Source organism: Dermacentor andersoni, chromosome 7 (genome assembly GCF_023375885.2).
Source record: "Dermacentor andersoni chromosome 7, qqDerAnde1_hic_scaffold, whole genome shotgun sequence".
Lineage (NCBI taxonomy): Eukaryota > Metazoa > Arthropoda > Arachnida > Ixodida > Ixodidae > Dermacentor > Dermacentor andersoni.
The window spans coordinates 63,808,066-63,827,622 of record NC_092820.1 but is presented as its reverse complement, the minus strand read 5'-3'; the positions used below and the strand labels follow the sequence as shown (position 1 = coordinate 63,827,622).

The window sequence follows — 19,557 nt, the reverse complement described above, 5'->3', positions numbered from 1 at the left end:
AGCAACAAAGAAGAATACATTTTGTTACTGCTACTGTGTCTGGTTGGGCTCTATGCCACCAGGTGGCTGCACCGTGCAGACCATTCACATTTGCGCTTCTGTTCATCCCATGAAACTAAAGCCCCTTCATCCACGCGCTACCGTGTCGGCGGAAACGTGGATGGAGGGACTTTATATGAAACGACACGTAAGGGGATACGCCCAGGCTCTGTCCCCTTGCGCTTGCCTATACCCTAATACCGGACTCGTGAAACGCTATTGCGTTAGTAATCTTCCGGTATAAAGTGACGGCCGCAATCACACAAATCCTGGCACCGATCGGATAGCGGCAGTCCGATGCGCTGCAGCCAGTCCGCTCGTCTACTGGCTTGCAGAGGGACACGATGTCGCAGCTTGACATATTGCCAGTCGCTACGTTTGCGTCCCACAACGCAAGTCGAATCATAGCGCTCGCGAAAAGACAGACCGACACTGACGGCGGAGCTCTCGTCAAAAACGGAGCACGTTGTAACACAAGCAGATACCACTTGCTGTGTGCCGAAAGTGCTTAAGTGTGCTGAAAAATTGTTCTTGTGTATTCCTTTTAGGTTACTTTCCTTTTATAAAAACAAATGAACTAACATTCCAACTGTTACGAACATCATTTGTTTGCCATAAAGTTGGAAAAATTATCGATCACGCGCCCTGGTCAGCCAATCGGATAGCTCGCCCCACTGACGTCATATGGGTAGGGGTGGTTTAAAATTTCTCCGCGCAGTGTGCTGCGATCGGCAGCGACGTGCGTTTTTAAAACTTTGTAATAAATTTCGCGCTTTACGCGGAGCACTCAGACGCGTCAATTAATGATCAGAAGCACCTACTCTAACGACTCAGTACGGTTGCAGAAAATCGTCAAAATCGTTTCAGGGTCCCTTTAATATTGCAAGACAATGGGTGTTGCGATTTCTGTTGCAGAATCTGTTGTTGAACTGCGCTTGTTGAGGAGTCTGTCATCGCTGTTGAGAACAAAAGGGAAACGTGGAGGGAAGCACGCAAGACTTGTCCCAACGATGCAAGGGGGAACAGGTCAACTCAGACTTGTGCTTACCCTAAATAGTGTACTAAAGATAATCTACTTGATATAGTGTGCTTCCAATTTGGTGTTACAGACATTACAAAACACTATTGCGTACAACGAGAAGAAAGAGGGCTAACCGAGGAGCCCGATGTTTAATAATCATATCATTAGAAGCCAGCAAATGAGGACACCAAGGACAACATAGGGGAAATTACTTGTAGTTACTGATTTAATTAAAGAAATGATAAATTATTGGCGATGAAAATGGAGGAATAAGCAACTTGCCGCACGTGGGGCATGATCCCACGTTTTCGTATTACGGGCGTGATGCTTTAACCAACTGAGCTACCGTGGCACCGTTTTCCCATCCTCTTTCTTGCGTATTTAATTTATCATTTTTGTAATTCAATTACTCAATACAAGCAATTTCACCTATGTTGTCCCCGGTGTCATATTTTTTTTTGGCTTCTAAAGATGTTAATACGCACAGTAACTTAAATACATTTCTGTGGCACTTTGCACTCTTACTTAAGGCGTATTACTAAAGGCACGGTTATTGAATGGGCACGATATATCCTATGGTATTATGTTGACTATAGTTTTTGGTAGCAAAATACCTCTTCTCCCGCTTCTGGACCATCTTGCAAATGTTCTCTAAATCAAGACTTTCTAAGGCCCGCAGACGCCGTAAACGTCTATGATTATATTTCCTACTTCTCATAGACCAGTATTTGAAGTTCTATATCAACAGGGAGAACAATAGTGCCTTGGTATGGGTGTATTTGAAATCCACACCCCAGTGACCATTGCTTCATGGTAACAGAAACGTATATACAGGCTTTCACGTTATAGTTCTGCGGAAATCCGCAAGGCGTAGAGGAGTAATTAATAAAGGGAAAATGAGACATCCACCCAAACGTGGCTAAGCGCTACAAAGGAAACCCATACGGCTTCCTCGAAAGGAAAGCTTCGGAGTTGAGGAAACATTCGTCCTGGTCCGGGACTTGAACCCGGGACCACCGCCTTTCGGGTGCAGCCGCTATACCATATGAGCTAACCAGGCGGCTAGCAGAGGCAGGCGAAGTCGAATTTATCAACAACCTTTGCTGCCCAGTTGTTGATAAATTCAACCACATTAATGTTTGCTCCTCACATTAATTTATCATTCCATTAATGCCATCAGTAAGTAGGCATTTTTTTCCCCTATGTTCTCCTTGGTGTCTTTGTTGGCTTCTTATGATATGGTTAACAAAAAAATCTGGCCCCTCGGTTTCACTTCTTGTTTCAATATCAAAGCATTTTGTACACTATGGAGCATTTTTTTCGCGTAATATTCAATATCTTATTCTTAATTTTTTTTTCAAATCATCTTGTACATGTCTGGGTCAGCTTCACCGCAGGTTTTCCAAGAAAAGGCACCACTATCAGTTAGCAACTTCGGTCGATGAATGGAATGGCGTGACCAACGTGGCCCCTTTCTGTGGTGGCAGTTAACTGGCCATCACTGATGCTCGGCTTCGGATGTTTGCAGATGTGTTAGCACCACTATTAAAATGACATCTCCTGGAGTTTCTCGATAAAGTACTGACAACCTTCTTATCATTGCGATCTCGGCGTCGAGCCGCCGAATTATCAGGTCCAGGTAAGCGAGGTCATGTGCTGAAAGTCTCTGCAGAGGGGCTTTACATTGATGAACCGTTCTTCTACTGAGACACCGCAGCCTTACACTGATCACGCCTGCACACACCGCCCGGCTGCATCGCCAATCGGTAATGCCGTGAATTTGTTGAACCTTCGTATCGATCAGCGGAGTAATAAATGGATTTCGCCGTCTAGGCTCATCGCTTGCTCGAAAAATTTCCCTACCCAAAATGTTGCTCTACTGTGCATTCGTATGCGTAAATTCTATAAACGAAACGGCTGTCATTCGCTTTCATTGCAGTGGGGCAAACGGCCAGCTGGTGGCGAATGCAAAGGCAGCGCTGGAGGATCTTCAAACGAAAAATGTCGTAAACTACGGTTCCCTGAATGTCATCGGCGCAGTGCAAGACCTTAAGCGCATGGTTCGGAACGCCTTGGGTTTGCTCGAGGTAGGACCGCTTTAGTGCGTCAAAGTATTAACTTGTTAGCTTCGGCTGGTTCCACTGGTCCACTGGCTCATAGAACCTGATTCTGAGCCTCGTTCGGTTCAAGCTGAAGGCAAGGCCTCTCGTTCGACACCCTTCCGCGTAACGCGAAGGCGCTAGTGACAGAAGCAACTTCTGTACTTGGGCGACAAGAGTGCCGTTTGTTTGTGCGCTTCTTCATTTCACGGTAAGATGACCGTCAACGCAGGGACAGCAATACCATTTGATTGCTACAGCTGTGTGGGACACCCTACCCTGATACACATGCCGCACTTCGCCGGGAACTGCGGCAGATATGCCGCGCGATCGACATTTTCACGTAAGGTCTACTCCACTGGAGCGGAGAAAGGAATTATCGATGCAATGACAATTGCGCTTTTACAGCGTTTCATATCACCATAGGATGAAAAACGCCAGATGCGGCGGGGTCATGTCGTAGATACAAGTTATAACGCCTTTGCCTCTGCTAGCATTGTAGGCCTAATAGCGTCAACGCAAACATCTGATCTTAGTAATTTTACAAATCGGTGGTAATACGTTCCTTAGCGTAAGATACCAGTAAGCGATGGCTGAATTTACTTTTGCTGACATGACGAATAGCAAGAAGTGAGGGTGAACTGTGTTTAAAGTGTGCCGCCGAGAAAGCAGTCGTTATCTGACCATAGCTTGTTCATATTTATTGAATTATTATTTATTTAAAAATACCTTACACAATGTCTCCAATTGAGGCATTGTGTAAGGGGGTAGTGCATAGAAAATACATAGATAATACTTAGAAAATACATAGAATATGTGACATACATAGAACAGTAGTAGTTTACATAACTCAACTATAGCTACAACCGAGGTGCGAAAAATTACTTACGGATGATTAGTAAAAAAATAGTAAAAAGGACCAGTTCACACCGAGTATTTTCAATCCACTCGCGTAATTACCAAGACCAGAGTGTTAGAGCGCATTAACAACGGTACTAACGCAGCAGAGCGATATAACGGTAATAGCGCGACAATGAGGTACAAAATATAGCGCAAATACAAGAAAGCATGGTGTGACAAGCGTAAAATCTCACATTTTATTTGTTGTATAGTCTGTCCAGGCGTCATGGAATGAATCGCAGTTGGACAGGCATGTGATGGCATCCGCGAGAAAGTTCTAAAACTTGACGGCATGTGTACATTCGTAAATGGGTTCACAGATGAAATGATTATGAAGCCTGGGGGACGTGGATTAGGGTCCTTTCGAGCATACTGGCGTTAGAGCGGAGTGAATGAATTTGTGAAACTTAAAAGGGCGATATCTCGGAAAGTGTTGAAGGATTGTAATGAAAGTTTCCTTTTTTGTTGCACTGGGTTGGCAGCTGTGATCGCGTGAGATGAGCAGACTTGACCAGTTCTGAATTCGTTTGAGCATTTCAATTCAGTATATTTGCGATGGACTAAATGGGAGAAGCGTACTCGAGTTGGGGACGAACTAGTGTTAGATAAGGTGTCGGGCGAAAATTACAAGGGGTATTTCTTAAGTTTGTTCGCAAGCATCCCAACGATTGAGAGGCGTTAGCTGAAATGAATGTTATGTGCGCTGACCAAGAAAGACTCGATGGGAATAGAATTCCTAGATACTTATACTGTGTAGGCATTGCAACAGCGTAATTATTAATATGTTAAGTATACGGGGAAGTTGTCGGCTTCACGGTGAACGACATTTCTTTGCATAATGAGGTACATGAAATCATTAGCCATTTATTGCACCAGCTAATAATTCATTAAATGGCTAGCTGGAGAACCAGAGGATCAACTGAACTTTTAATTGGGCGATAAATCAAGCAGTCGACGGCGACTATTTATGGAATAGAGGACGCATTCTGCGGTAAAAGCAGCGGACCGAGACGCTACCCTGTGGTGCACCAGACGACGCGTCTGTTACGAAGGAAGAGTAGTTGTTTTCAATAGTGCACTCTTGAAGATTAGGCAGAAAGTTACGGCGCCATGACTAGGTAAGCCCGCGCCACTTGAGTTCGGAGAGTTCTGACATTACGCGACAATCTCCGACGCGGTCAAATGCCTTCGAAAAATCTAGAAAAAAGTAATAAGTTTGTAAGTTACACTTAGTGCGCATATCTGTTGTGAGCTCAAGTAACTGTGCCCCGCATGAGAGGCCATTCCTAAAACCGTGCTGGTTATTATATTTCGGGACACCCGTGAGCACTGTCAGCTCGAGCCGATGGGAGGGGCAACACCGGGTGAACGTACTGCAAGCGATCCGCATTTAGCCAGCCAAACATGTGACCGCATTTCAGACCACTTCTGAGCGCTCGAAAGCAATCGGCCGAAATTGTCGGTTCGATGTCGCTTCAAGCTGGTCGTTCAGAAGCACCAGCCGCACGCTCGGCCGGTCTGTCAGTGTGCTGCACCGTTTTTAGCAGTGCTCCGGGTGCAAATCGCTCGGCCATTTATGTTCAGGAACTCAGGGGCATCCAAGGAGACGACAAAACCAAGAGAACGGTCATCGCCATCGGTGGCCTCAATTACGACACCGTGGACGCGTTTGACGAGTACGAGGCCGTGATCAAGATGGCCGGAGATCGTCAGTCCGGGGCCGACACTGTGATTGCCATCTCCTCCACCAACGCCTGGCATTCCGACATAGCCAGCTGCACGGTCATTCCACCGACAACACTCATTTCCACCGACGCACGCTTCCCGAGCCTGGTACGTTGGTGTGTCGTTGCCTAGTGGGACACTCGTGTCGCGTTGTGTAAGAAATTTCTCGCTGGGTCTGAAATTGATCCAGCTTTTTCTGCAATGAAAAGAGGTGCAGACATGTAATTTTCTGCTGTTTATAAAGGGGTTCAATGAACTTGACTTTGACTGCCATATTCACTAGTTTTTAACGTAATTTCGAGTGTAATGCGCAAGCAATTTTCACCGGGAGCAATGAAACGTTTATTGCTGGTGAAACAAACACGCAGCGATATTTCCATACTTTTAAAACTTATAAACAAGATCGCTGTTGAAATCGCAGCTTTTTCTTCAGTAAGAGAAAGTGAGCAATCGAATGCGTTCCTAATTGAAAAAGGTCACTGCCGAAACTCACCAGTGGGATTTCTCGGATGATGCGTACACATTATTTCAAGCCGCATAACTTTGACTCATGCAACGAATGATTGATTTAGTCACCCAATTAATGAATCATCAATCAAGGAGCGTTATTATTGGAACGTAGAAAACGTGTACACAATAAATAAAATGATATTCATGAAGCTATTTTGCGGTTCATAGCAATCTATATCTACTCATAGGTTACAGGAACCAACTTAAAGAGGAAAAGAAACGTGGGATACGTAAAAATTGAATAGTTCGATATACAAATCAATTGGTCGTGAAAATTGAAGATTTTCATATACAACTGCCAGTAAGCTTTCTGGTAGGTCACTCGAGAATATTTCGTTGATTTACGTAAAACAGCTTAGATTACAATTTGAAGTTTCTGGCATTTTTTAATGTAAGTGGTAATTCTTTCCAAACCTAAACACCACAAAATGGAACATGTCTCTGGCCCTATAGGGCCACAGACGCGTTCAGTTTTATGGTGTTGTGGTAATGCGTCACATCGGTGAATTGCAGTTAACATTTGATTGTTGTCTCGCATAGCAAAGTGCTGACATGAACACGCTAGAAGGAAGTGGACTATGGTTATGTTGTCTACCAAAAACGTTTTCTACTTTTTGCACAGAACAGTGAAGAATAGTATACCTAACTCCTTACCGATTTCGTTAGCAGGATGAGTGACCAGTGTACACGCGATGATACCCGAAGCTCGGTTTTGTGGAAGACGTAGTGGTGATAAGTAGGAAGCGTGTGTAAAACCCCACGACTCTGGGCAATGGGGAATGTGGCTGTAGAACAATGAAAAATATAGCACTCTCAGTACACTGCAAGCGAAGTATGACCGCGATTTATATGAAGTGAAGCAATTGGAAGGTATTTTTACAGACGCTGTCTGTTTGTTTATTCCAGTTCAGGTATTCATCGAAAATGACTTCTAGAGACTTCAGTGCATACACTGCTTCAGTCCGGCGACCACATGAGAGCAATTTAGCAGCAGCAGAAATGTTTTCTATATATTTCTCCCGGAGTGAAGAATTAGAGTTTTCTTTTTTTTTACATTTATTGTTAGGTCATTTTGCGAGAACTAGCTAGAGACAGCCTGTCACTCGGAGGTAGTATTATTTTGCAGTTGCGGAAGCGAATTAACAAACAATACGTGAGTTGCATCATCTGCATATTTTAGTACATTAGAGGTGCGCAGAGCTTTGGGTAGGTCGCTTGAATAAACAGAAAATAACAGGGAATTGCTCCCAACACTGATCCTTGAGACACTGCAGTATGAAGAGTGGATGCTTTCAAAGGACACTTTCTTCTTCCGCAATGACAGGTAGCTTGTAAGGAATTGAAGAGTGTTGCTAACTACGCCATGCGATTCAATTTCTTGAATAATATGCACTGACCAGCTTTAGTGAAGGGCTTTTCGATATCTAAGTAAACAACAATTGCAACTTACTGTTATGATCACCACTGGTAATATTTTATGCCACTGTTACCAAGGCTTTAGAGGCCGACATGTTTGCTGCGAAGCCAAGTTTCTCAGGTAATATTAGGCTATCTTTACTTAGAAACTTACTAAATTGTATTAAAATTATTTTTAAACACTGTAATAATTATACGGTGCACAGAAATTCGCCTGTAACAGTTTGCATCGTTTCAATCCCAAGACTTATACCGTGTTTTTTAGCCGCACCAAATTTGTTAAACATTGTCTATGGTAGATAGCACAATTTTAACCCATGATCCAAATTTCTCAATGAGGTGGCCCTTACTTCCACGAAAAATCAAAATGTTTAATTGATAAAGTAACGTATTTCTTGATTCATTTCTTGATTAGTTACTTTGCGCCAAATATTTCAACCTACGAATTATAGCCGCTGAGTTCGCATGGCGTATCCAAATGGAACGAATTCTCTGGACAGCAGCATTTCCTCGATATTAATTTTCAAAGCGTCAGACGAAATGCTTTGACGTCCCAACAGTTTTTTTTAGGAAACCGCTGCTTCATGCATTGCAGCACTAATGTAGCTGGAACCCCAATTCATTTCGACGGACACTTCGAAAATTAATATGTTTGTTATAAATTCGTTAGCACTGGAGTTCAGAGGGCGATAAACAAACTTCCTGTGATGCCACACTTTACACTGATAAACAGCGATTGCGTGGCTCGCAGGCTGCGTGTACTACCTGCTAGTGCGACGTACTCCAAGACATTTCTATAAAAAGAATCACCGACGATTGCGACACTCCCTAATGCGAAATTTGATCGCAGCTCTATACCCGTTTTCATTTCGCGATATATTGGCTGACACAAGCAATCACGTGGCACGCTGTTAAAGGAGCAAAGTGGGGCGCCGCCGCCTCGCTCATCGGGAGATCGCGAGAGGTAGCGCATGGCTAACGCGCGGGCGCGATTCGCGGTAGCCGCCACCGCAGACAGACCTCCCACACTACGGGCGCTGCTCTGGCGCCATCTCGTAGCTGTTGTGGCTGCACTACGTTTTTTCTTCTCAAGCTTGCGCCTTACTCTCATCCGCCACTTTGCTCCCAATGTCTTTCATTCCCCCCTCGCAGGTTCGCTCCTTCATTCTTCTCTGTGCTCGTTCACTGGTTTACTCCGACGCTCGACACAGGAACGGGCGTCTAAGAACTATGCTCTAAAATGCTACGCCGAAGCCACGTTTGCAGCTGGTACAAGATTTGATATAGTAGATTCAGCGATGTGGCCTTTTCCGCTTATATTACACACATCATGGCTCCCTGGGTCATGGATGACGCAATTTCCTTGAAGTATTGAGATGACCTATGGCAATCACATAATTGGGGAAACTATTAGTCGGAATCATATTTAGTGGGCGGAATTATTGTGATTGCAATTGATCTTAATTATATTTAAATATTTCTGTATGAATTATTTTCAATATCCTTATTAACCTTGACTGTGCTTAAGTAGTATAATCAGGACACTTCTTATATTAGGCTAAGGTCATATTGATTTCCGTTGGTTAAACCTGGTTAGTCTTATTCAGTTTAATGCTACTCAATTGAAAATAAGCTGAGCAGAATATTCTTAAGCACTCTTACATAGGCTTCATTAGGCGTAATAACTTACTCTGAATATTCTTGATTGCACTTAGAAATTATTTAATTCCCATTACGCTACTTTACGCGTCCCTAATCTTAAGAAGTTTTATTTAGTCTTAGTTTCAACCTTATTTACTCTTAATTATGCTTCAGTACACACTCTATATAGTCATAATCATAAATCTCAGAAGTCATATGTAGTCATAAGGCATTCACATATATAACGCCGTAGAGCCGCATGTATACCTATAGAATGCATCGTGTCACCCGCTACAGACAGACAGACGGACAGACTGACATATTTCCGAGGAAAGTAGCTGTAGAATTCTTACGCATTAAAACAATTTCTTACATTCAAGCAAGTGTGGAATAGGCGAAAATCATCGTCGCAAGCCTCCTAAGCTTTATCAACAGACCCGGAGCATCTGATCTTTGGTGTCATGCACGGCATTTCAGATACCCCATTCTTTAAACACCATGCAGACTACGGCAGCTTGAATATACCTGGAGCTCTACGAAGCTACAAACGTTCCTCCAGCAATTTCGCTATCCTTGACACAGCGGAATCACTCATGTTGTCAAATTCCGCCATTTTGGTAATTTGGCAAGCAGAAAAGCCGTAGCTCCTTTTTCAACCAATCAGGAATTAGGACTTGCCGATTCGATGAGCCGAGTTGAAGGATGGTGGGCAGATTGTTCTAGAGAAACTGGCCACCCTGTATACGCAATGCCTCAGGACTTCGCGCGTACCGGAATCTTGAAAAAACGCTAATATAATCCTAATCCATAAGAACGGGGACGCCAAAGACTTGAAAAATTACAGACCGATCAGCTTACTGTCAGTTGCCTACAAACTATTTACTAAGGTAATTGCAAATAGAATCAGGAACACCTTAGACTTCCGTCAACCAAAGGACCAGGCAGGATTCCGTAAAGGCTACTCAACAATAGACCATATTCACACTATCAATCAGGTGATAGAAAAATGTGCGGAATATAACCAACCTTTATATATAGCTTTCATTGATTACGAGAAAGCGTTTGATTCAGTCGAAACCTCAGCAGTCATGGAGGCATTGCGTAATCAGGGTGTAGACGAGCCGTATGTAAAAATACTGAAAGATATCTATAGCGGCTCCACAGCCACCGTAGTCCTCCATAAAGAAAGCAACAAAATCCCAATAAAGAAAGGCGTCAGGCAGGGAGATACGATCTCTCCGATGCTATTCACAGCGTGTTTACAGGAGGTATTCAGAGACCTGGATTGAGAAGAATTGGGGATATGAGTTAATGGAGAATACCTTAGTAACTTGCAATTCGCTGATGATATTGCCTTGCTTAGTAACTCAGGGGACCAACTGCAATGCATGCTCACTGACCTGGAGAGGCAACGCCGAAGGGTGGGTCTAAAAATTAATCTGCAGAAAACTTAAGTAATGTTTAACAGTCTCAGAGGGGAACAGCAGTTTACAATAGGTAGTGAGGCACTGGGAGTGGTAAGGGAATACATCTACTTAGGACAGGTAGTGACAGCGGATCCGGATCATGAGACTGAAATAATCAGAAGAATAAGAATGCGCTGGGGTGCGTTTGGCAGGCATTCTCAGATCATGAACAGCAGGTTGCCATTATCCCTCAAGAGAAAAGCTTATAACAGCTGTGTCTTACCAGTACTCATGTACGGGGCAGAAACCTGGAGGATTACGAAAAGAGTCCTACTTAAATTGAGGGCGACGCAACGAGCTATGGAAAGAAGAATGATAGGTGTAACGTTAAGGGATAAGAAAAGAGCAGATTGGGTGAGGGAACAAATGCGAGTTAATGATATCTTAGTTGAAATCAAGAAAAAGAAATGGGCATGGGCAGGAGACGTAATGAGGAGGGAAGATAACCGATGGTCATTAGAGTTACGGAATGGATTCCAAGGGAAGGAAAGCGTAGCAGAGGGCGGCAGAAAGTTAGGTGGGCGGATGAGATTAGGAAGTTTGCAGGGACAACATGGTCACAATTAGTACATGACCGGGGTAGTTGGAGAAGTATGAGAGAGGCCTTTGCCCTGCAGTGGGCATAACCTGGCTGATGATGATGATGATGATGATGATGATGATGATGATGATGATGATGATGATGATTCGATGAGCACGGCAAAGCTTGACACTGTTCGTAGTCGCTTTCAGCAGTCGCAGTTCATAGTCGCAAATTCGTAGTGGCTTGTTGGCGTCATGACTGATTTGCGGAGATTTCTGATAAGAACATGATCATTAATGTCCCCATGTGTGGTATAGAGCCCTCAGGGTAGACGACGCTCAGTCGAAGCCAACGCTTAACAATAAATAGTGAAAGGCTGTACACTACTCAAAACAACCCTCCTTTGAAAATGCCCGAAAACCTGTCATGCCATATACATTGGGAGAATTGGCGTGACCCTTTGCCATATAATGTGTCACAGGATGGACGTCTGGTCAAGAGCACCTCGAGATACTGTACATGAACATTATAGACGGAAATCTCTAGTGAAATTCGACCCATTAGAGACACAACGTCAAGACAAACATCCATACATACTCAGCAAAATAAACACGTTAACATATTTAGGGGTAAGTAAAGTGTGCTTGATTGTCCCATGCCTAACACCCTCTCGTTTAACGGCTAGATCTCGAACTCATCAAAACTCCCTGCACACCGGCGTGCTTCTCACCTCATGTCAGCCGAATAGATAAGAAAAACAGGTGAAGGATAGAAAAGCTATTTTCTCGCAAAGCAAACGAAAGTGACTTCATATAAACGAGGGCAGCATTTGGTTGGGCTGTTCAAACAACGCTGCGGGTCACCGCCCGAAGCTTTCGTCATCGGTTACGTAAATTTGACGTCAGAGCATTGGAATCATTTCACCATGGGATAGGTTTGCCTTATATGGCCCTGGTTTCCTTAGTGGCTGTCTAGCTATCTCGCCAAAAACTTGGGCAGAACCAGCACCTTGTGCAGTTTAAAATGTGGGACGTTCGAAAGGGTGTGTGCCCTTGGGTATGTGACGTACTTTATTGAACCTAATAAGGTAGAAAGCTGGCTGAGCTGAAGTGGATGCATATTTGAAATAAGCGCGAAAGACGATAAACAGACGATGGCCTTCCATATGCAAAGGTAGCATCACAACTGTGTATTAGAACGTTCTATCTCTCTGTAAGAGTATGGAAACGCAAATACATGCTGATCAATTCCAAGTAACCTAATGACATGCGCACTCAGGTGCGGTTTTCTTTTGTCTGATGTTCTGAATAAATTTCAGGTGGCAAAAAGAAATATCTCTGGGTTTTTACATTTATTACCACGCCCATCGTAGCGGAGGACTTCAGGTTAGCTTTGACCAACTGTGGTCATTTTTACCTTGGACCTAAAGAGCGGTGCACTGGGCATCTTTTTCTTTACTTTTTTCATTTCGCCCCTTTGTCCGAACGTAGATGCCGTTCCGCTTTCGTGCTGCCGTCGTCTTCAGCGCTGATTTCAACGAACCTCTTTGACGCTAACGTGTGTGTGTGGCACTGGGTATGCGCGCGCTTCGCAACGGCACCGCCAGAAGGCGCAGTGTGTCCGAAGGAAAGCGCGAAGCAGGAGCGTGGCTGGATTACTCGCACGTGACGCCTCTAGGCGATTCGTAAACTCGGATAGCCACCTTACATGGGTTCTGTCCGAATAATCTGCTTCTACTGTGTATCTGTGTATCCTTCGTGGGCAGACCAGGGTGTCCCAATCATCATACATCAAGATTTAAGAAATATGCAAATGCCACGTAGCTGGACAGGACCAAGGTAACAGTGTTTGCCGTCACTTAATTACATAATTAGTCCTTAGTATTTAAGCAACTTCTCAAATATTATAATTAGATGAAAAGTGTCAATCACAAAATTGTAGAGCGACACGAAAAACTCCCGATATAGCCATCTCAAACAATATGTGCTACATAAAAGTGTTTTTTCCGAGCGTGAAAGGTGCGAAAGGCGAAAGCACCCATGTACTTAAATTTAGGTGCACGTTAAAGAACCCCAGGGTGTCCAAGTTTCCAGAGTCCCCAACTACGGCGTGGCTCATAATCAAATCGTGGTTTTGGCGCGTAACACCCCATAAGTTATTTTTTATAGAGCGTGAAAGACGCCCACGAATACGCACTATGCCCCTCGAGCGGCATGTCGCGCGCACTTCTGCGTGTGTTCGTGTGCTTCTTTCACGCTGACTGACTGAATAAACTTTATTGAAACCAGCAAGAGATGGTGGCTGGGCCTAGGCCTCCCACGTGGGGACGTCGAGGTGTTGCCTCTTCGCCGCCTCGCAGGCCTACTGGGTCGCCCAGAGTTGGTCGTCAAGGTTGGGGCTACGCAGGGCAGCGTGCCATCTCGACGAGAGGGTCGTGGGGTTAGTGTCGGGTTATTGGTGTGTACCGTCCCAAAGCATGTGTGGAAGTGTGGCTGGCTGTGTCTTGCAAATATGGCACGTGGGATTGAGGTAAATGTCTGGGTAGATCTTGTTATAAAGTTGTAACGAGGGGTAAGTATTGGTTTGTAGCAGGCGGAAAGTTGTAGCCTGCGCTCGGGATAGTTTGTTGTGTGGGCCGGGGAAGGTTCTACGCTCTAAGAAGGACTTCACAAGATCATTGTAGCGTGTCAGGCGATCCCTACCGGTGGGGGCAGCCTGCCTTTCTCCCGCGCGGTTAACGTTGAGGTTGGGGAGGTGCGGGTGGACGGTGCCTACATGAGCCGGGAACCAGACGAGTGTAACCTGATGGTCGGTGGAGCGGGGCTCGGAAAAACACTTTTATGTAGCACGTATTGGGGCAAGAGAAAGCTGTATCGTGAGGTTTTCATGTTCTTCTACAGTGTTTTTCTTGTCGCTTGTCCTCTAATTATATTATTTGAGAAGTTGATTAATTAATTAGGACAAATAATGGGACTAGAAGAAATGCAAGAGGTATTCTGAGTATCTCCATACGACGGCGAAACACATTAGTTTGGTTCTTTCGAGCTACGTGGCATTTGAACGTCTTTAAATATTTGTGCATGAGAGTTGGGACACCCTCTATAAAATTTCTGCGCAATTAGTTTGCTGCTAAGTGACCGGTCGTTGCCAGTTTGGACAAGCATGTTGATGCTTCAACTATGTTAACACAGTGTTAATTACTGCACATACCCAGAATAAACGACTGCTCTTGTTTCACACGATACGATGTGTTCCCGGTTTTTTTTTTTTTTTTATCGCAGCCACGTTGGTTAAGTGCAACAAGTTGCTTACGGGAACACTGCAACATCTGTCCCAATTTGCTTTGGCCGCTGACTTGGCAAGTGGTTAACTGCTCTTACTGAGGCATTAAGACTCCGTAAACAGAGTTGATTTGTTTCAGCTAATATATTTATGCAGTCCGAGACACCCTGCATGCTTGAACCATATGGAAAAGAACAAGTCATCATAACTTTTCTTTTTTCAGTTGAGGCTCTCTTTGAGAAGCGTTGATGAAGAGAGATTCTTGTCTAGGTTCGAATTCGGCGAAATGGCGGTTCGAATAAGGTCTTCGATTGAATTTGAACTACAGTTCTGCACTAAGGAGGTAAAGAATAAATGAGCGTTGTTATTCCTGCTAAGGAGAGGGGGGGGGGGGGGGGGTCGCTGAACTTTCCGAGTTGTACTACGCGCATAACACAACGCTGAGAAGTTCGCATAACTTAACGACATTTCGCAGCTCGCGAATGATGTTGTTCGCAGAAAACTTGACAGCTCATGCGTTTTGTTGCACAGTCATTGTGGAAGCTGCCTTTCTAGCATGGCTTCATACGGCTTTTCGCAGGTGCGCAACGCCGAAATGGTTTCAGAGAAAAGCCGCCTCATCTCTGACTACGCCATAGCGGGCGTCTCAATCGAGATGGGTGCTTTGCTCTACATTTTCAGTGACGACGTCAGTGTCCCGCTCACCCAAATCCTCTTCAAGCCCTGCATCTCAGCCACGCTTGCACATCTGGACATGGTATGGAGCAGCAATTTCTTAGAGTGATCTAAGCACATCATTCAGTATGGTTATGGCAGACCGCCTGCGCTAAATGAGCGTTGCACTATGGAGATCATCCATACGGTCTACTGTCACCAATTACGGAATGCTGGAACATCCGGAGATGCGAACGGCAGTAGCATCATTGATAGCGCCATGTTGTGACGCCTTGTTCAGCCACAATTTATTAGAAGCGCTCTGCATCATTGTAATTCAGAAAAGAAGTGACACTTCGTGTTAATGATCGTTGCTACCGACGCCTTCGGGCCGACAAAAAGGCTCAACATGGTCTATGAATATGGCAAACCAGTTCTGCGAAATTCCTCAAGGCAGATGAAGGTTCATGAAAGGAAAAATTCACATCCACCCGTATGCAGCACGAAGCTACAAAGGAAACCAACGCGGATTCTCTGTCTTGCTACTTGGCAACTATTATGCGAAATAATATAAAACACCATTAATTAATCATCGATATAAAAGCTCACATTTCGTTGCGGTTCCGTCATATTGCGAAAGGTGAGAGTCAATACAGGAAGCCTCATGGTTCGCGTAAACTGGTAAAAAATACTGCGAGTGCGTCTGACAAAGAGTGGTGACTGCTACAAGGAATGGCAAAGAACAGATGAAAGGACGCGCCGTGCAGCCAAGTCCGTCTCCATGGCGCCGAAAGCACCCTCCGGTGGTATACACACTGCGACGGGGAATAATAGCGCTCTAGCTTTCCTATTGTCGTGTTGTAGTAAAGGCCAAGAAACGCACTGTGCCGAAACCGTGAGTCAGCAATTTTCCGCTGCATTGGGTAAAGTTGTGCTCATAAAAACAGGCCACACTTTAAGCACAGCGATAGCATCTTATGTACGGATTAGGCGCGTGACTACTCATTGATTAGGCGGGTGATTAGGCGGGTGATTGTACTCAGTGAAATCACGTTTCAGATTGAGCTCCACTATTCACGTCTCGTACTTAATCTTTTATAGCAACATTCCTTCGCTATACAATCGGCAACGACATTCGAGAAGGTTCCAATACATGAAGGCGTGTCCTGCGCCGAGCCATAACTTTAGGCCTAAGTTTCATGGAACAAAGATTCATGCGAACTTGGCGCGTTAGCGAAAAATGCGATGGCATACTTCCCATTGTTTACTGGCTTGCGTTGTATGAAACAAAAAAAACAAACGTGGACTCCGTCGCTTGTTCACGGCCTCACTGTCAGTGTGACCTATACCTGCTTCTTAACATAATGCCAATATTTGTGATTGCCTGTTTAGATGCGTTCAATCTGCAGACGTAACATCGCCGGGTCTCCTCTTTTTTTTTTTCTCTTGTACTCCTTCGAGAATTATGATGTCTGAAACTTGAAGCTATAGCGGTTGTAGTTCGCTACCCGACTTCGCCTTTTCTGTTGCTTATTCCTGACACTGGAGTGAAATACCGTTGCACCTATCTAAGACAAGGACATATTCTCGCAAACAGTATATTTAGGCACCGCAGGAGGTGCGTATCTGGGTGGTATACATGAATGCGCTTTAGTTTAGTTGCAATCGTTACCTGCCAACACCGCAAACCAAGGTATATCTGTATGAGAAATTCTGGGCGCGGATTGGCTAACTTGATCGCTGAATGTTGGACGCTTCCGGTAGTGGCGCGCAACAATTCTAGTATGTCGTTACCGATTTACCGTGAGCTTTATCGTTGCCGGCTACTATGACTGCGCATGCGCAGAGTTTACTGGGCTCCGGTAAGATTAACCAGGACGCTCCCGTTGCATATACCGCGTTTCAGTAACAATATAGCCGTGCAACGGCCGCCTGCTTTAATCCTGATTCGCCCACGATACTGTCTCGCTGTCGTTGAACGGTAAGATCGCCAATCGCTTAGTCTCATCTGAAGCCGCGGACGTTGTTTTGTCGTTCTTATTCCCGCTCAATGGGTGCCTTATTAGAAGAGACATTATGAATTTAAATGCCGATTGGCATGCTGCCAGATGGCGAGCATCCGTGCAACCATGTAAACTTTCTCCACTACCTTTGAATAGCATTCGCGAGCGGCACTTCCTTTCGGCGTTTTCGCATATCGTAGCCAAGGCGTAGCATCCCGTCCGCGTCACGGACCTTACTTTTGACCTTTTCTTTTTTTACGTTTGAGCATTGCCATTTTCAAAGTACAAAAAGGTGCCTGTGTGTCAAGCGTGTGAAGCCAGTAAACGTGGCAGAGGTAGAGAAGCGATAGCACAGCTTAGAAATTCGTAAATGTGTATGGCAGTTTGCTCCTGGCCTACTTCACGTGCCCTTCACTCTTCGAAGAGGCAGGACGTGTTGCTTTCCATTGCGGGGAACGCGGCCTAAATGACGGATCCTCGACCTCAAAGAAGTACGACGGAATGCTAAAGCCTTTCTTTCGCATTTACTGCTAAATAGACACTGATAATGTTGTTTTCTGTGCGGTTTTGCGCGTATTGCATAGCATGATTTGTCCAAGCCACGCGCAGCGATCGGTGACATGGTGGGCACGATGTCCTAGGTATACATGTGTGTGACCTTGCATCTCTGGTAGCCAGAGGGCATCCCTAGTGAGAAATGGTGCAAGGTCTCTAGCTTGGACTTATCACTGGGCCCTGTAGATGTGTCATACTCTGCAAGTTCGGTGTATTGCGCATTTGAGAAATAAAAATAGAGAAAAAATTGTGGTCGCTATTGAAAAAAAGATGTTGTGCTAGAAGTGTTTGATTAATGTGAGCGCGGCCGAGCAAATAATGTTGTCTATTTGGATTGTCATCGCAAATGACCCAGAGACTGTGACAGTACTATATTGGTAGTTTACGGTAACAAATACATAACGTAGAGGTAGTTGAATAAAGGGATCCTGGGGGCCAAATTCTTTATACTTGAAACCGTATTTGCCAAGTAGACAATGGATAGAGAGAAACCGCACGAGAACTTAAGTGTTAAGTTCAAGTAATGAAGACTTAATAAGCAGTAGAGGTAAGTGCACAAACAGACATCTAGTACCCCTTGGGAGTCGAACCTGGATCTTTCACGTTAAGCGTCTGCCTTGCGGTGCTTTGGTAACTAGGCCCCGCCGGTGGAATGCATGCTGATAGTTGTCATGACGCGTGATCTTGCATCGCGAGCATTGCTTTGTGTGCAAGCACGTGGTGCCTAGTGTGTGGAACGTATCTGCGATATATATAGAGGACCACACATTCAATTAGCTTTTTGTGCATGTTGTGAAAACGCTGGGGCAAGCGTGAACTACGACGTTCCGAAGTTCGTTCTTTCAGAAACGGAGAAAGCGGTAGTGCTTACGCCTGTGGCTGACGGCAGCTTATTCGTTTCCCAAATTTGGTTTTCGCAATTGCGATAGCGTTACTAGCAAAATTTAGCAGAAAGCGTTGTAATCTAAGGATCTCCTACACTTAACTTTGCTTTTGCTGACATAAACGATGTCCGAGTGCGGGGGTATCCTAAAAAAAAAAAAAAGACACGAAGAGATAAAAGGAAACCACGCAGGCAGCGGAGAAATAGACGTTTAGCCAGACTTCTTTATGGTGAGCAATAAGTATTCGCAGCAGCTGCATTTCACAGTTTGGCTGGTGGATTTTGCGACGTGATTTGGCAGCTCGCTCCCGGCCATACGAGTTCGAAAAGAAAAGAAAGAGGCCATAAAAGTGACAGAACGATACCCTGGGTGGTCGCTTGATTCGTGTGCATCACGCTGAAGGATTTGAAACATTGTCTCTTCGGCTATCAATCAACGTTCGCCACAATGCATCTACGTTACGCAATGGGCAGCACTCCCGAAAAATTATACTTTAATAGATCACTCACATTTGAAAACCTTGCAGTTAGCAGGACTAGCTGTCATAGCATGCGTATTTTTGTAATTTCTTTGCTGCATTATAGCAGTGCTTTAGGCCTTTCAGTGTCAATCATGTACCGGTAGGTTTCTGCTTGTTTGTCTCACCCTATCCCTGACATACCCGCACGTACTCTGCGGATCGTACTAAGAATGCGGTTGCCATTATCGGTGTCATCTTTCCCTTCTGAATAACCGAAAATAAATCATCTTGCTCCCTTCATAATATCTGAAACATCGATTGCAAGCAAATTAGTAAACAGCTATAGGAAGTAAGGATAGTAGCTTTGTCGGCTGCATAA

The 19,557-nt window shown here is 44.7% G+C and overlaps 1 protein-coding gene across 1 annotated transcript in view; it reads left to right on the top strand.

The window, feature by feature from the left end:
• The window catches only part of LOC129385858 (uncharacterized), a 38,233-nt gene that overhangs the window by 9,406 nt on the left and 9,270 nt on the right, over positions 1 to 19,557 (top strand). The window contains exons 4-6 of the mRNA XM_072289467.1: positions 3,000 to 3,147; positions 5,644 to 5,892; positions 15,203 to 15,379. Coding sequence (XP_072145568.1) covers positions 3,000 to 3,147; positions 5,644 to 5,892; positions 15,203 to 15,379 — 574 coding nt within the window. The remainder of the gene's footprint in view (positions 1 to 2,999; positions 3,148 to 5,643; positions 5,893 to 15,202; positions 15,380 to 19,557) is intronic.